General features: G+C 43.7%; 1 protein-coding gene across 2 annotated transcripts in view; it reads left to right on the forward strand.

Moving 5' to 3' along the window:
- LOC105474640 (gremlin 2, DAN family BMP antagonist) overlaps nt 1-9,642 on the forward strand; it is a 126,753-nt gene extending 117,111 nt beyond the window's left edge. For both annotated transcript variants that reach the window (XM_011729457.2, XM_071073791.1), the window contains exon 2: nt 5,404-9,642. In XM_011729457.2, coding sequence (XP_011727759.1) covers nt 5,405-5,911 — 507 coding nt within the window. In that variant the 5' untranslated portion in view covers nt 5,404 and the 3' untranslated portion in view covers nt 5,912-9,642. The remainder of the gene's footprint in view (nt 1-5,403) is intronic.
- The last annotated feature ends 9,014 nt before the right edge of the window (nt 9,643-18,656 follow it).

An 18,656-nucleotide genomic window follows, 5' to 3' on the forward strand; every position in this document is an offset into this window, starting at 1 on the left:
TCACCATTCCTGCACAGCCCAGGGCTACCTTGATTTGACTTCTAAAACTCAAGAAGGCCACTCTGGGAGTGAGTCTATCAGCTTCGCTGTACCCTTAGCCATTGGTCACTTGCATTTGCCTGTCAGGAAGGATGACTCAGCACTACTGTATTCTTTCCTAGAAATCAGGAAGCTTTATTGGTCAAGCTCCTATTGTAGAACCCCTCTTCAGGTCTTGCCACTTTTAGGAATGGTTGATAGAAGGGGCCTGTGATTGATTCTTTAGCTGCCTAAATACTAGCTTGCTTTGGCCTGTGCAGTCCTTATTCTGGTATCTACAGAGGCCAGGCCCGAGGGCGTTCACTTAAGAGGAAAGCACTTCCACTACCTCTTTTTGCACAACCAACTTTGGCCAACCCAGTCTGCTTAGACCATCAGCATTTATAGTCCTGGCACCCCTTGCAAATTGAGAACATCATCAGGCCAGAAAGATGGTTAATAGAACCAACAGGATTTATTTATGAGTTTCTTCTGATACAAGCCAAATACAAGATGTGAGAATAAAATGAAGTATCCTCGTGCTGTCGTTACTGGCAAGGGTGGCAGCATTCCTGAGAGGTTAATTGTGTGCCAACCATTTTTTTGAGTAGCAAAGTGGTTCAGGACAGAGCAGGACTTTCTATAAAGTGCTAAATTCAGGTCCTGGCGAGGCCACTGACATGCTTGCACAGGGATGGTTAGCGAACTGACAGAGGCGAGCACGTTCTCTCCCCTGGTGAACCCTGCACAGCCAAGGGCCAGCAGTGTAGGTGCTGTTAGCAGTTGCTGGCTCAACTGCCTTAATGCTCTGAAGTAGGAGGATACAGCCTCACAATCGCTCTGGGTCACCATGGCCAAACACCTCTAGCCTACTCACCTGTCTGACAGTGAGATGCCAGATCCTTGGCCATCTTACCATTGCTATGTGTGAAGGAGAAAAGAAACGAGATATAGGACAGGAAAGAGAGAAGAGACTGACTTGGCCCAGTCATCGAGATTTCCTCAACCTCTTTTCCCCCTTCCTGAAAATCGAAGGTTTGCATTTTTGCTTAGCTTCCCATGAGACACAACTTCCAAGGATGATGGCCAGATGTTTTGAAAACATGTTAATGAGTTCAAAGAATGCCCATCACCACATCTAATACTATTGGCTCTAACCGTTTTTGCCTTAAATTGATCTGATTTAGCTCGGTTAGCTCTGTCTTAGCTCTGTTCTCTCTGATAAGATCTAGGATCTGTTGAAGGAAAGCGTGCATTTTTGAGCCTATCAACCATACATGTGAAGCTGTTACTGGAACTAGGAATTGAGGACCAGACTGACTCTGTCACTCTTTCCTGGCTGGGACTTGCAAATTCTTGGTTATGTTTACTCAGAATGTTAATAATTTCGGAAATTATTAAAATGGAACCAAAATACTTTCTTTTTAAGAGGCTATTGAGATCACAAATCATTCCACAAATATAATAAGCTATGTAAGCTGAGCAAGTCCAACACTCGACACTTGGCCTGAGCCAGCTGGAAGCGTGGCCGCTTTCATATGACATTTCATGTGTGGAACTAAGGAGGCATGAGAAAAACCCTTTAAAAATGAGGCACTAAAATTTTAATAATTGTGCTGGACAAAATGTTTTCGCAAAAAAAAAAAAAAAACTTCCTTTTTTTCTCCTTTCTGCTTTTAATTTTTTAATTTTACTCCCTTTGCCCAGTGTCATCGACAGTACCAAACCCCTTTGCTTTTGCCCATATCATCGCCCTGAGAATCCTATTCAGATTTTAGGGGACCTACTTAGTTGTGACTTCCTAGGCTCCTCCTGCTCTTTCTCCAGGTAGAACCAATGCTTTTTCCTTTTGCCTTCACTATCTTTTGTGGCCATTGGATCCCATCAGAATTATGTGAGGCAATTTTTAGAAACACAGATCTGAAACCCACCCCAACACGACTGACTCAGAATGCTTTGGGGCCTGTACCAAAAGATCTCATGTACTCCATAAATATATACACCTACTGCGTACCCACACAAATTAAAAACTAAAACAAATTTAATTAAAACTTTTTTAAAAAAAAATAATGCTTCTTGAGCCCAGGAACGTGCACCGTAAAGTAAGGTGATTCAGATGTCATTGGTCACAGGATCACTACCGCGAGGACCCAGGCCATTGTTCCGATACACCTTCGTCACACAGTCATTTGTACGCCTTTCTCTAGCTTCTTAATTACAGGCTTGTTGAAGGCAATGACCCATATAGTATCCATATTTCATTCAACACTTTTTTTTTTTTTTTTTTTGAGACGGAGTTTCACTCTTGTTGCTCAGGCTGGAGTGCAATGGCACAATCTCGGCTCACCGCAACCTCTGCCTCCTGGGTTCTAGCAATTCTCCTGCCTCAGCCTCCTGAGTAGCTGGGACTACAGGTGTGTGCCACCACGCCCAGCTAATTTTTTGTATTTTTAGTAGAGATGAGGTTTCACTATTTTGGCCAGGCTGGTCTCAAATCCTGACTTCACTGGATCCACCCACCTTGGCCTCCCAAAGTGCTGGAATTACAGGCATGAGCCACCGCGCCTGGCCTTAACACATTTATTGAGTGCCTAGTGTACACCAGGCACTGTTTTGAGAGCAGGAGACATGGCAATGAACAAAACAGGCAGAACTTCTCTCTTGGACCTTACATTCCCAGGAGAAAAGTCAGACAATAAAAACAAGTGAGATTATGAAATACTATCTCATTAGATGATAAGTTCCCTGGAGGAAGATAAAGCAGGGAAGGAGGAGATGGTGAAGTCCAGGATGGTGGTGAAGGTAACACTCAGCCTTTGCTACACAGGTGGTAACTGAGCAAAGAGTTGAAGACTGTGAGGAAGAAGGCCAAGTAGACATTTGGGAGAAAGACAAGGTAAGGCTCTAGAGCAGAAGAATGCCAAGCTCATTCTAGAAACAGATAGGCTGTTTCCAGTATGGCTGGAGCAGAGTGAGCAAGTGGGAGAGAGGATGGAGGAGGCTGGTGAGATGCGGGGGAAAGGGGAGATCTTGTAAAGGCTCGTCCGACCCTGTGAGAACTTTGCCCTAGCCTGGCGCAGTGGCCTGTAATCCCAGCACTTTGGGAGGCCGAGGCGGGCGGATCACTTGAGGTCAGGAGTTCGAGACCAGCCTGGCCAACATAGCGAAACCCTGTCTCTACTAAAAATACAAAAATTAGCCAGGTCTGGTGGCACGCACCTGTAATCCCATCTACTTGGGAGGCTGAGGCAGGAGAATTGCTTGAACTCGGGAGGCAGAGGTTGCAGTGAGCCTATCACAGTGCTTACTCCAGAATAAATGCTCCATGAATACTTGATGAATAAAGGAATCATCTCTGAGGTAGCATGCAAAGGCGTCTTGTGGTTTAGACAGACTAAGACTCAGAGAAATAATTTTAGCATAGATATTTTAACGTGAATATTTTTAACAAAGAGGCAGCTACACTCACCCAGAGCTCAGATTCTGGAGCCAGGATGCCTGGATTCAAACATTTCACATACTGGCTGTAGAATCTTGGCAGCCTGTCAATGCCTTAGTGTCCTCATCCATAAAATGCAGAAAATGATAGTACCTACTTCATAGAACTCTGATCATTAAATACGTTTATACATCAAAGGAAACTGTGTTTGATGTGCTTTGAGAACCAATAAATATTCGCTATTGCCATTAGCATGGATATATGTAAGACGTAAAATATTCAAACATTTAACATACTTAATATCCGATTTTAGTCATTTCTATATACTCATGATTGATAAAAATAACATCATAACTGAATATACATTACTGTATGATACATATGAGATATATATATAATTGTTACATGTCCATTTTAGGGTATGCATGTTAAAAGAATGGGAATTCATGGAGTCCTAGAGATGGTAAAACAGAGGAAATGAGTAAACGTAAAGAGGAGGATGATGTTGGTAACAGCTACATTGGTGGCTACAGCTGTAAAAAGAGATCGGAGTCCTCTATATTGCTGGGTATTAGTGTTCCTTGGGGCTACTAATAAAAATACAAAAATTTAAAACGTGAATTACACTTTGAAGTCTGTCTTTCACTTTAGTCAGATTTTGGCTTACCCCCTGCAAGCCACGTTTTAGATAGCGTAAGAATAATTTCTCTCCGATTCCCATTCCTATTGAATTTGTGTCATAGTCTCCTAATACAAACTTCGCATTGTCACCAGACAGTTTTAATACAACTAGGGAAATTTCTTAATTCACACCTGGGAATTGGTTTCTACTAGGAGACTCTAATTTATGACTCATTTGAATGATTTGAATATCTGTGTGCAGATCTTAAATGCTAATGTTATTATTCATATGTAATAATACAGATGCAACTAGTAATTTTCCTAGCCTTTGTCCAGTTCTATCTTTAATATTCATTTTTAAAGAAACTTGTGAATGACACCCATCTTCTCTCTGTTTTGTACTTACTGATTTTTGTAATCATATCCATGTCTGCTGGTTAACTCTGATGGCTCTGGAGGTAGATGCCTGGCTGGCTTCAAATCCTGGGCATTGTTGAGTGGTTGTGTGACCTCAGGTAAATGACTCAACTTCTGCGGGCCCCAGCCTCAGTTTCCTTCACTGTAAAGTAGGGGTCATAACACCACTTCCAACTGAAGGCTATTTTTAAGATGAATGAGAGATACATGTAAATGAGATGTACACTTAGGCCAGCACTAGGCGCATGGTGAAACACAGTAAATGTTGAGTATTAACTATCATTGGTACTTCTGCAAACTGGCTTGAGTTCTCTCTTCCCAGCATTTGCTTTGTAATTCTGTAACTGTTCAGCATGTGTATGTCTCCCAACTGCATTTACTGCATAAGTTACTGGCCATTTTGTTTGCCTCCTTGCCTTCCAGGCATTATTTGGGGCGGAGTCCTAACTGTCTACACTTGTACCATTGAATCCCTTTTCACCTCCGGCTGCCCCTGGGCAGCCATCAGTCAGCCACGCCCCACCTGACTGACACTGCTAGTAAAACCGTACAGCATTAAAAAGACTTCGTGGCTCAGGTCTACAATCCCTGGGCTTTGCGAGAACGAGGCAGAGGAGCACTTGAGGTCAGGAGTTCCAGACCAGCCTGAGCAACATGGTGAGATCCCATCTCTACAAAAGAAATAAAAAGAAATTAGATGGGCGTGGTGGTGCAAGCCTGTAGTTCTAGCCACACAGGAGGCTGAGGCAGGAGGATCCCAGAGTTTGAGGCTGCAGCAAGCTACGTGCCCCTGCACTCCAGCCTGGGCAACAGAGCCAGACCATGTCTAAAATTAAAAAAAAAAAAAAAAAAGATCGAGCCCCTACTCTACGACCTTCACAGCCAGCCCCTCTCTTTTCTCGTTGCAGGATGTTCTGGAAGCTTTCCCTGTCCTTGTTCCTGGTGGCCGTGCTGGTGAAGGTGGCGGAAGCCCGGAAGAACCGGCCGGCGGGCGCCATCCCCTCGCCTTACAAGGACGGCAGCAGCAACAACTCGGAGAGATGGCAGCACCAGATCAAGGAGGTGCTGGCCTCCAGCCAGGAGGCCCTGGTGGTCACCGAGCGCAAGTACCTCAAGAGTGACTGGTGCAAGACGCAGCCGCTGCGGCAGACGGTGAGCGAGGAGGGCTGCCGGAGCCGCACCATCCTCAACCGCTTCTGCTACGGCCAGTGCAACTCCTTCTACATCCCGCGGCACGTGAAGAAGGAGGAGGAGTCTTTCCAGTCCTGCGCCTTCTGCAAGCCTCAGCGCGTCACCTCCGTCCTCGTGGAGCTCGAGTGCCCCGGCCTGGACCCACCCTTCCGACTCAAGAAAATCCAGAAGGTGAAGCAGTGCCGCTGCATGTCCGTGAACCTGAGCGACTCGGACAAGCAGTGAGCGCCGGGCCGGACGCAGCTCAGCCCCGCGCGCGCCCGGCCGCTGGGTGGCGCCGCCGCCACCTCTGTCCCTGCCCTCCGAGCCCACTCTCACGCTGCCTGGTGTCCCCCCTCAGCAGCAAGCACGTCTCTTAGGGCTGACGGTGTCCTTGTCACAAAGGTGGATCGCAAGTGGAGCTTTTGCTGATGTGTTCCTGACCGACCCCGGGCCCCACCTGTGCCCCCCGAAACCAGGTGGTGGATCAGGCCCGAAGGAAAATGCTGGAAAACCACCACCCGCCACCCAGCAGTCAGAGAGGACCTTTCAAGGTGATGCACTGTAAATCCGACATTGATGTTTCCACCATGTGGAAAAGCAAGGATTTCTCTGCCCCGCCCCCGCCCCCTGCACTCCAGCTCGCCCCCTTCCCGCGCGAAGTGAAGGATGCGTCACTTTTCTGAGCTGCCCCTTAGACCTCTCCTGCTGGTCCCTGGACCTCTGGCTGGAAGCGCTCATTCTTGTGACTGGCAGGCTGCCCTCGGCTGCTGCTGTGATGGGGATATGTACAACCTCCATAAATATGTCGGTGCACAGGGGCGTCTCCTAATAAACCTGATACCAAGAAGACGACTTGAGCCACTTGGATCCCGAAGTGGGCTTCCCGGGAAACCTTGAGCACAGCAGGCTGCACAATCCCCCACCCTCAGTCACCACCGCCTCTTCTTCCTCACTGTCCCCACCCCCTGTTTGTGGACTAAAGATGAACTCTGGTGTGCATGCTATTATTGCTGCAATTAGAATATTATCACACACAAAGGTCTCTATATTAACGCTGGTTTTATAAGTGACCGTATATTGTAAAGAGCTGTTAAAAAGTATTATAGACCTATTCATGTATTATTTCACATGTTTTGACTCTGGCTTGCAGCACCATTCTGAGTAAGGATGAGAGCAGGCGATGATCTGCCCAGAAGGTGTTTTACTCAGAAAAAAAAAATGCCTGGTCAGCAATTCACTGTCATGCACCTATTTTAGATTGGGCAGGGAGATGGGAGGAGTCGTGATTTTTACTTTGAATATTATTTCACTGAAGTTACTAAAACATTGCAGCACAATGTAGAAACTGGCTTGGGATGGATAGGTATAGGGAGGGGCATTCGTCGGGAGATTGATGACCGGAAACTCGAAAGCCCCTGTAATGTGGAATATGCATATGTGGAGTGAAGCGGTATACTATTTTCACTGCCGTGACACTAAGCAAAAACTATTTCCTGTTAAAAGAAAGAGAAAAAGAAAGGGATATTTAAACATATAAGGAGTTGAGTCGCTTTGTGGTATAGAAGGGAATAAGGAATAAAATATATGGAATAGTAATCTAGTTGAACTGTTCTGCACAAAACTTGCTTCCTTTTCAAAGAATAGACTTCAAAAGGGACGAACAAACATCAGGTCACCTTTTGTTTTTATAATGAATTATTGAAGTTTCCATGTTGTGGTCTCTTGATATAAGGAAGTAGACATAACTTATTTTCCAGCAAAATTGTACTTCCTCTAGATCCCTTTGCTCAGTTGCCCCAGGAAGGCTTCCCTGTGAGTAATGCTTATGGAATCTGACAAATGTGAATGAGGCTGCCATTGGTGGGAATCAGTAAACTTTGCAAACCTTTCACTGATGATTCCCCAGCAAGTGCTCCTGTGAGGGGCCACTTCCCTAGTATGTGAGAGGGACCCTCTGCAAGCTGCTGTGGGGACTTGGCTTCCTGATACTAGGTAGTGATGGTGGATCTAGAGACATTCACTTGAAGAGCAAGGATTGGGGTGGGGTGGGTTAGTGAATCTATCTCAGGCCACTGCACCGCAAGGTCCATTTCTGTCACTTCTGCAACACCATGAGACCTGAGCAAGAATGTACTGTTGCAGAGGGCCTCTTGGTTTCATAAATGGGTGTATACAGCCTGAACTCAGGAGGCAGAAATCAAAAGAAATCCTTGAGGGCTGGAACCTGAGGATAGAGAGAAAATGGAGAGAAGGGTGTTCAAGGTCAGGATTGATTTTTGCATTTAGCGGAAAACCTCAAGTCTGACTCGGTGGCAGAACACGCAGCAGAAAAGCTGTGAAGGAAGGAAATTTACGTGATTGTAATGGAGGCTAGGGGTGGAGTGGGAGGTGAGTGGAGGAGAGTCTCTGACCAGCTGCAGAGCCAACCCCTATCATTTGATTAACACGGAACCCACACAGATAGGGGAGGGATTAAGGTAAGAACTTACAGAATGCAAACACGAGCACACTCTCTTCGAACCCAGTTGTGGGTGTAGCAATGAAAGCAATATGATATGCTGCAGTGTGAAGCTCCTTCTGGGGGTTATCGTATGTACAAAGTTTACCTTATAATGGCTCAAATTGTATTTAATTTTTTTGTTTTGTTTATAAATGAAGAAAAGCTATAAGTATAATGTAATTATTTTATAGGTATACTATTAAATTATAGAACAAATAAAGATAATCTAGGATTATATGTGATCCTGGTGTGATGTGCCATAAAAGTGGAATTTTTAACTTGTTGCAGTGAGCCGTGAAACAGCACTGTGGATTCAGAGTGTTTTTGTTCAACCGCAGTGAGTTCAACCTCTGGCTTATGTCACATGATCTCCTTTGGAGTCTGGAATCTTCTAAGATAATTAGAATCAGGCATCCAAGGAGCAGAAGTGATGGAGGTGGCCCTCAATCCTGGTCTTTGGGAGCTTCCAAGCCTCTTCCAGATCCCCCACCAGCTGAAGACAGAGTATTCTCACGTGCTGGCTGAATGAGAAACACTAAACAAGGAAGCCTTGAGAAACTGCAGCAAATGGAAGCCCACCATTAGTCTCCCCGTTAGCACTAGGGACACACTTGTCCTGAGTTTTGTTCATTTTCACATTTACTTCTCATGAGTTCCACCATTTCTTCATATAAATATTTCTTAGTTTACAGCGCCTGCATTTTTCTATGAATTGACTTAATCTGCCATTCAAGAAAACTCAACTATCAATAAAAAATAAAATCCAGGCCAGGCGTGGTGGCTCACTTTGGGAGGCTGAGGCAGGCAGGCGGATCACAAGGTCAGGAGATGGAGACCATCCTGGCTAACACGGTGAAACCCCGTGTCTACTAAAAATACAAAAAACAATTAGCCGGGCATGGTGAGGGGTGCCTGTAGTCCCAGCTACTGGGGAGACTGAGGCAGGAGAATGGCCTGAACCCAGGAGACGGAGCTTGCAGTGAGCCAAGATCGCACCACTACACTCCAGCCTGGGCAACAGAGTGAGACTCTGTCTCAAAAAAAAATGAATGAATAAATAAATAAATAAATAAAATAAAATAAAATAAAATTCAGAATCAAATTGCACATGGTTGATCCACTGTGTAGACTTCAAAGGAATTAAACTCAACTTCCTAGTAAATAGTTCATCTTCGTTTATTAAATGGGACAGAATATTTCACTGTGTGCTAACATATTTCAACTCACTTGTTTTTGAAGTTGGTCAACTGATTTTTAAGTTACAAAGTCAATGAAAATGACTTTTGCTATTGTGTGAACAACTTAGAATGTATATATTCCCAGAAAGCTTATTTAATGAATGACCTGTCACCACTGATTATTAATGTCTGCATGAGTGATAGCAATAAGACCAAGTCATAAATAATGCAATGAAAACTTTTTAAGTGAAAGTAAGTTTATTAAGAAAGTAAAGGAATAAAGAATTCCTACTGCATAGGCAGAGCAGCCTAAAATGTCTTATTCATCATGTTATCTTCTGAATTCTCCTTAATCCCCAACCTTGTCACCCCTTCACCCTGCTTCCCACACAGAGCAGATGCCCATTCAACTTATCAAAAACAAAATATGGCAAACCGTGCTTATTTTTGTTGTTGTTTTTTGTATCCATTGATGTTACTGACTTCATTAGTATTTAGTCTAGAATAGAAGGCAAAACAAACAAAACCAGGGAAATCACTGCCATACCACTCCTTGAATCCTGAGTTTTCTACCTTGTCTGCCTTCTTTTCTCCACCTTCTACAGCCTCATATGTTTGTTATATGTGTGTGTGCATGTGTATATACACAATATATATATAGTGTATAGTGTATATATTGTGTGAGAAAAAGTAGAGAATGGTGTCTATAAAGGGTATAGTGTATATAGTGTATACACTTACACACACACATAACATCTGCAGATTTTAGTGGAGGGAATAGGAAAAAAATATGTCTAATGGATCTTACCCAGAATCAGAAGTTTCCTGGATTTTGATAAGGTTTATTGCCCACTTTCTAAGGTGTATGGAGTGTGCGCTTACCAAGTCCTCCAGCATAACTTGCCCCATACTTCTCATCTGGTCCTGTTACATGATGCCAATCACATGATGGATCTGTGTAGTGATTTACAGAATGTCCCTTCAGTTTACGTTTTGACCAAGAGCGTAATAACTTACATAGTCCGGGGACAAGGTCATAAACATAAACTGTTCATCCCATTGGAAGGCAGACTACCTCTGGTCCTCCCACCTATTGGGATGACAGAAAACACGCTTGCCAGGTAAAGTTCTGGAGGTTGTTTTAATCTGCTTTAGCAAAGAGATCACACTGAGTGCAGCAGGAGTAACTGGGGCTACTGCTGGGACATCCTGCCATGTTCCCCTTGATTTCCGTAGGAGCCAGCATGGTGAAGTAAATGGAAATATAGCCAGGGCTGCTACAGTACTAAAGTGTTTGACGGGTTCATCATTTCCCTGATTCCTTCTGGAATTAGCATCATGTTTTATTTACTCTTTTTTTCTAGGCTGGGGAGCAGCTTCAGAGTCTTCCATTAGTCTTTCTCCACCGCGATAGCTCTTACCTAAGAACTCAAGAATCAATGTGAGGGTTCTTCAAACTACCAAGAGTGCCCTTTCTAATTACGTATTTGGAAATGAGGGAAAGGATCACTAGGTTAGTCTGTGGACCCGTGGGCCCACTGAGAGCCAGAGCTTGGAGGACTCTAGCAGACCCTACATGACTCTACATTAGTAGGGAGCCATGGTGGTTCACTGGGCCTCCAGGTATTGGCGTCAGTTCAGACGCAGTATTCAATAATTCTCAAAAGCGCTGAGCGTTCTTCTCTCCCAAACCACATTTACCTGAATAAAGTCATCCTGAGAGCTCCCTGGTTAAGAAGTAGGGAAATAACAAATGAATAGATTTGCCCTGGTATTGCCGGGTCATAAGGAATCAGCCACTTCTTCAGCCAATGGGTTTCAGGTCTGATCTGGAAACCGAACAAGGGATTGCGATTTTCATTGAGATTCTGCCCTCTGCCTCTGATTTTCCTTTACTGATTTATTTTGACTGTGTAAATTAAGCAATACTTCTTGTTTCCCTCCCCCTACAACCCCCTATCCATCTTGCCTTCAGAAGCATCATGTTCTAGTAACCATTTTCAAATTGGGAGTCCACGGGTGCCACTACAGTCCTACCCCTCTTTGCAATGACTGTGCCCATTTCTGAAAGGTAAACATTACAACCTGGCTCATTTTATGTTGAGATCTTGGTATTCTCGCGTCCCTCAGGGAACCTAGTTTTATAGCAGCATCTCTTCCTACAGTTATCCCTGGCCTACAGATGATGGCACTGCTGAGCACTAGAGCTGCTACCCCTCTCATGAACACAAGCATCATAGCTTTGGTAACTAGAGACCTTCCTGGGAACACAGTTGGTGAGTGGTTTAGTTTTCATAGCTTTACAGAACAAACCCACTTTGGCACGCCCACTTCTCTGAGCCTTAGGGTAGTTTTATCCATCACGCACCATGGAAGTTCTTACATTTCTATTTCATGGAGTGTGAATCAAAGCGTTTGAGACACTCCAAGAATCATCCTAGTAGCTTATTATCACCATTCCTGGGGGATTTTTCCACAGGTTCAAATCCTGAATCACAGGAGACTGCTCCCATGATGATAAGCATTATCCAGTGTAATGTCCTGCTCTTCTTCCTTGATACAGCAGCCTTGGGACACATTCCCATCCTTCTCCCAGCTCCTGCTGTGATTTCACCATATACTCTGTTTCCTCCCTTGGCCAATGCAGCAGATCCCCAGCAGAGATAAGAGGCTAACAACAGACCTAGCAGGCTCAGAGGACTTTGAGAGTTCCAACTGCATCTACCCAAGTACTCCTCTCCCAATTTTAGGGGTTCTACTTCCCTATTAGGGTTCTAATCTTGGGACAAGAGACTTGCTGAAGCTGAGAATACACAATTCTCTGAAACAGAGCTCCTTTTTACAACTGAGTCTTCTTCTGACTGCAGGAGACTGGGGCTTAACTGAATGCTAGCTAGAAGACCCTATCTAGGGCTTTTACATTCTGTCTGAATTGGTGATTAATCACTTTGATTCTTTTATTATCTCTTCAACAAGTCCATGCCACTTGTAAGCAGGTACCCAATCCCAAAGCCCTTATAATCACTCTGCCCCTCACAACTTTTAAGCACCAAATATATCGAAGCAGCATCATTCCTCTGGGTCACACCTGAGGTTCATTGACTCATGCCAAAGAAATCAAGGATGTAGACACACAGGAGTGAGTTTAAGAGCGGCAGTTTAATAGGCAAAAGAGAAAAGCTCCCTCGTGCAGAGGAAGAGGGTTCCAAGTGGATGTCCCCATTCGTGGGGAGATGCAGTTGGTTTTATAGATGAGTTTGAGGAGGCAGTGTCTGATTTACATAGGGTGCAACGGATTGGTTGGATTAGGTGTGTCATTTACATAGTGAAGCTGGCCGCCCCACCCTCATCTTTTATTATGCAGATGAGTTATCTCCCTGCCTGTTCCCTGATTGCACACAAGTGACAAAGAAAAGGGAAGATCGAGCCTCCCTGTCAAAGATCGAGCCTCCCTGTAGAACATGCTTGGTCCCCAGGTGCCTTTTCCTATCGGCACAGCTGCCGGCATTCTCCTGTGCAAGCTTCTGGCTGCTTTTCTATATCTGCAGCTTGATATTTCAGGCTGCTCTTTGTTATTAAAAAAAAAAAAAAGATTTTGGGGCTGCTTTTTATGAAAAGGGAAACTTTATTGAGGACTCTCTTACCCTCATTATCTGTCTAAATAATTTCATTTGAGTTCTGGTGTCAATACTGCACCAGTCCGTGAGTTCCCCAACCAGCATCCCATCCTGATTTACCTCTGCCTATGTCAATACTGCACCAGCCGCGAGTTCCCCAACCAGCATCCCATCCTGATTTACCTCTGCCTGTGTCAATACTGCACCAGCCACGAGTTCCCCAACCAGCATCCCATCCTGACTTACCTCTGGGAAGAGTTTTAACAATGCACGGCCACAGCACGCCAGGACCCATACTCAGCAGCTACCCAGCGACTGAGCTTTCTCCAAATCCTGGGTTCGAGTTTCCTTCTCTGGGAACTGGAATTGTCTATCTTAGATTGGTTTTCCAAACTCTGAGCCAGAGTTGTGAGCAGAAGGTTTATTGGGGGAACACCTGCAGAACAGACGCCTCTAAGCACATGAGGACTGTGCGGTGGGAAAAGCCATCAGGTCACAACTGAGGACTTGTCTGATCCTATGGGGAGCTCTGGAGCTGGGGGGCGCATTTTAGAGTGGTGCCAAATTGAAGAAAGAGAGACAGGTTTTTGTAGCCCACATCCCTCAGTCACTGCGCACAAGCCATCCCTAGGATGGGGCATGTGTTGCCTCTAAGGGCAAATCTCAGTGAGGATCCCACTGTTAGTTTCAGCGAGGGTCAGCAGCCAGGTGAGATGGTGAGATGGGATGGGTGCATCAGCCCTGAAGAGGGTATCTGCAGGGAGCACCATAATAATCTCCTTTCCCTGTGTGTTAGGGGTAGGCGTGGGGGCTGCAGCATGGGGGGAAGGAGGAGACAGAGAAGAAAGAATATGGAGGGCCTTGAAAAAGAGGCAGAGCAAGTTCCACCTGACATCGTAGGAAATAGAAAATCGCTGATAGATTGAATCAAGGTTTATTCCAGTCATGACATGCTAGGTGACTGGGGGGAACAGAATCTGAGTCCAGATAGGCCAGCTCAGGGGCTCTTGCGACAACATAAACTGAAGGTTAGGGCCAGACCAGGTCATAGAATTGGGTCTGAAAGAAGAGACAAATGTGTGAAGTAGTCACAGAATGCGGTGATGAAAGAGGGATGTTAGTGCAGCAGATGGGGAGCCCAGTGTAAATGAGGATCCGGTCATAGAAAATACTGGGGCAGGTTTTCATAGATGCTGAGTCTGTGGTGACAGTGAAACATTTATGTAAATGAAACTTTTTCCCTGTCCGAAGAAATACGACAAATTTATGTGAGCAGCGGGATCTGGAGAAACTGATTTTGGAGCAAAAAGATCGTAACTAAACTCATGAACATACATGAGACTTTTTAAAATTTGTTTTGTTTGTGAGACAGGGTTTCACTCTGTCACCCAGGCTGGAGTGCAGTGGTGGGATCATGGCCCTGGTCTCAATCAGTCAAGTCTCCTCCAACTCTCTCTCTTTCTCTTTTTTTTTTTTTGACACGGAGTCTTGCTGTGTCCTCTGCAGTGGCGCAATTTTGGCTCACTGCAGCCTCAACCTCCCGGGCTCAAGAGATTCTCCCACCTTAGCCTCCTGAGTAGGTGGGACTACAGGTGCATGCCACCATGCCTGGCTAATTTTTCTTTTTTTTGTAGAGTTGGGGTTTTGCTATGTTGCCCAGGCTGGTCCTTCAACTCCTGGGCTCAAGCAATTCACCCACCTCAGCATCCCAAAACGCTGGGACTACAGGCTTGAACCACCACACCCAGCCCATATATGAGACTTCTAATAGGGGCAGTGGAGGAACACGGGGCCAAGCAACCTTAGAAAGTGCTTCTTTAGAAAAATAGGAAGTTAACAATAATATGTTATATCATTTTAAATAGCTAAAAGGAGGGTATTGAAATTTCCCAACACAAAGAAATAATAAAAATCTGAGATGATAGATACGCCAATTACCCTGATCTGATCACTATACATTATGTATGTTACATCACTATGTGCCCCATACATATGTACAATTATTATTTGTCAATTACAAAATTGCTTTGGCCAGGCACAATGGCTCACGCCTGTAATCCCAGCACTTTGGGAGGCCGAGGCGGGCGGATTACCTGAGGTCGGGAGTTTGAGACAAGCCTGACCAACATGGAGAAACCCCGTCTACTAAAAATACAAAATTAGCCAGGCGTGGTGGGACATGCCTGTAACCCCAGCTACTCAGGAGGCTGAGGCAGGAGAATCGCTTGAATCCTGGAAGCGGAGGTTACGGTGAGCTGAGATCGCACCATTGCGTTCCAGCCTGGGCAACAAGAGTGAAACTCTGTCTCAGAAAAAAAAAAAAAAAAAAAAAAAAATTTGTAAGAGTACAGAGATGAAGAAACATCAGAGAAAATGAGTAACATTTCTCAGGCAATGTCTGCCCGTTGCCTGATGTAAAAGTGGGACCTTTGGATCCTTCATTTCACTGCCTTCCTCTCGCTTCTAAACCTCCCTCCTCCCATGCGTATCTGTTGCCATGGACAATTCCAGCTCCTCTTCACCTTCCTGGTGGCAACCCTCCTTGCTCTGTTCTTTGAGCTTTGCCACACCTTCCTGATGACGCACTGATGGCCTGAGCCCCACTCCCAACTCACATTCCTGAAGGCAAGGAGAGTGTGTTTAATAAACTAGGCACACATGAAGTCTTCAAACCACCACCTTTATCTGTCATATTCTGCTGCCAGGACATTCTTTATCTAGCAAGACCACAGTTACTTAACATGATGCAATGGCTAATTTGTGGGAAGGGGATATTGGATACCAAATTATGAATTGGGTGTCTAATCAGGGCTGGAGATTTTAAATTTGATGTTTGAAACTCTAACAAAAAGGTTTGAGAGTTATCCAAATATTTACATCTGGAGTTTCTTGCTTTCTGTTTTTGTTTTCACCGTGGTATATATATATTTTAATTTTTGTTTTATTTAAGGAGCCAAAGAATATACAATTTGTGTTACCATCGGCACCACACGTCTGGTTTTCCTTGTGCTGGAAGGAACTCTGTGGATGGGGTCTATTTCTAGATCTATCCTGAAATTCTGTAAGCTAAATACTCATTTTTTTTTTTATTCTCACTCTTTGCTTGAAAAATATGAACTCCCTAATTTAAGGGTATGCTGACAAATTACAGACAGCATTTATAAGGTAAAATACATGGATAGGAAACAACAAGTATTGCAGGGCCTAATTTAGATTAATTAAACTTCATTATCATAGGGCTTGTTGGGACATGTTTAAGTATATTGCCAGTTTCTGACTCCAAAAAGCCTGAAACCAACAGATAATTCTCATTGTTGACTAACATGTAAAGTGTAAATTGCTCCTATGATCCATTGCCTGGATTAGAAAGTGATGTTAACCTCTGGAAAACTTTAGAGCGTATGATAGGAGTGGAGCTGTAAATTAGGAACATTTACATAGTCCAGGAGGGCAGCATGAAGCAACTCCAAAATTGAGGTGAAAGGGAGTTTTGCACAAGTAGAACCAAAATGGGCCTATTGTGAAACAAAAAGCCCAATGTTACTGTCACAATCAGACCACCATAGGAGAAAATATGCCCAGTGGCCTACAGATGACCCCGACTTTTTTTTCATTCTGGCAACAGGGAAACAAGATTGGCTTGCTACCCTTACAGATAGCTCTCTGTAGTGGTCTAGAGTGAGAATTGTCCTGATTGTACTTGGAGAGGATATCTGATAGAGTTGATATTATGATGTGGAAACACGTAAACCACCCAACCTGTATTGTCTCCTTGATTTAACAGAATTGACCAGCTGGGTGTCATTTGATATTTGAAATGAGATAAGTTCCACGAAATTAATTATAAAATATTTCTATATTGTTTTCATCTCATACAAAATCCAAAAGAATCAAAGGAAATAACAATTAAAATTCTCTCTCCTCTATCCCAAATTCTACCTATTTTTCTTCTCCAGAAGTAACTAATAATCAGTTTCTTGTCAATGACTCCAGAGATATTCTATGTATGTTAATTTCTAGAAATTCAGTAATCATGCTGCCATCATTTTTTGATAAATGAGAATGTACTATAAACATTGTTTTTCTTCCTGATTTTTCCTCCCAATGACAAAGATAGAAACTTTTTATGGATTTTTTTTCCCCTTAACAAAACGTTGAACATCTACATCAGTACGTAAAGGGTCTGTTTTTTCTCTCTTTTTTTTTTTGTTGCGGGGGAGATGGAGTCTTGGTCTGTTGCCCAGGCTGGAGTGCAATGGCACAATCTCGGCTCATTGTAACCTCCACCTCCCAGGTTCAAGTGATTCTCCTGCCTCAGCCTCCCGAGTAGATGGGGTTACAGGCACCTGCCACTACGCCTGGCTAATTTTTGTATTTTTACTAAGTCTAGTCTCGAACTCCTGACCTCAGGTGATCCACCCACCTCGGTCTCCCAAAGTGCTGGGATTGCAGGTGTGAGCCACTGCACCCGGCTGTTTTTTCTCTTTTAAAGCCTAAACATTACTTCATTATTTAGACATTTCCAATGTTTTGCTATTACAAACACTTATTGTCACTTTCTAACATGTGTAAAATGTAATTGGGCCAGTTTCTCTTTCCACTAGTTGTTTCTCCCCAAAACCTTGACTGTTCTTGCTTATTTTTATGTTCAAACTTTGAAGTCAACTTCTTTAGTTCTCACCCTCCATCTTCCCCCGACAAAACATTCTGCAGGTGTTTTTATTTGGATCGCATTAAAAGTACTGGCATGCACTAAATTTATATTAAATTTATAATTTGTTTAGGGAGTACTGGCATTGTCAATGCCCTTCCATTTTTGTGCGTCTCTCGACTATTTTCATATAGACCTTACACATTTCTTATTACAGTTATTCCATATTATTTGGATTTTTTGTTTGCTATTTTAAGTGGGGATATTTCCCAATTTTCTTCTGACTGGGTATTGTTTGTTTACACGAAAGTTCTTGATTTCTGTATATTAATTTTTGACCTAGTCTGTTTATGTCATTCTATTATTATCTTTAATAGTTGCTTGATTATTGTCTGTTTTTTGAGCATATAATCTAATAAACAGCAAATAAAAATTAACTTTACTCTTCCTTTTCCATCTTGTACCTTTTTTTGTTCATTGCCAGAACAGTGATAAATAGCAGGTGAAAGTAGACAGCCTGCTCTTGTCCCTGATTTTTAATGGAAATAGTTCTTTTTAAAAATTTTTTATTTTATTTTATTTTTTGAGGAGGAGTCTTGCTCTTGTCACCCAGGCTGGTGTGCAGTGGCATAATCTCGGCCCACTGTAACCTCTGCTTCCCGGGTTCCAGTGATCCTCCTGCCTCAGCCTCTCGAGTAGCTGGGATTACAGGCGCAAGTCACCATGCCCAGCTAATTTTTGTATTTTTAGTAGAGATGGGGTTTCAACAGGTTGGACAGGCTGGTCTCGATCTCTTGGTCTCGTGATCCGCCCACCTTGGCCTCCCAAAGTGCTGGGATTACAAGCATGAGCCACCGTGTCCGGCCAGAAATAGTTCTAAAGCTTCCCCTTGATGCCCCAGGCTGACTTTACCTTGAGGTATTTGATTCTTCAAGGACATATTTATGTTATTCAGAGTTTTTTCTTCAAAAATTACTTAAATAATTTGTTAGCATTTTGAGGAAATTGTGTTTTTTTTTCTCCACACATGCATATGATTTTT

Source organism: Macaca nemestrina, chromosome 1 (assembly GCF_043159975.1).
Source record: "Macaca nemestrina isolate mMacNem1 chromosome 1, mMacNem.hap1, whole genome shotgun sequence".
NCBI classification, from domain to species: domain Eukaryota; kingdom Metazoa; phylum Chordata; class Mammalia; order Primates; family Cercopithecidae; genus Macaca; species Macaca nemestrina.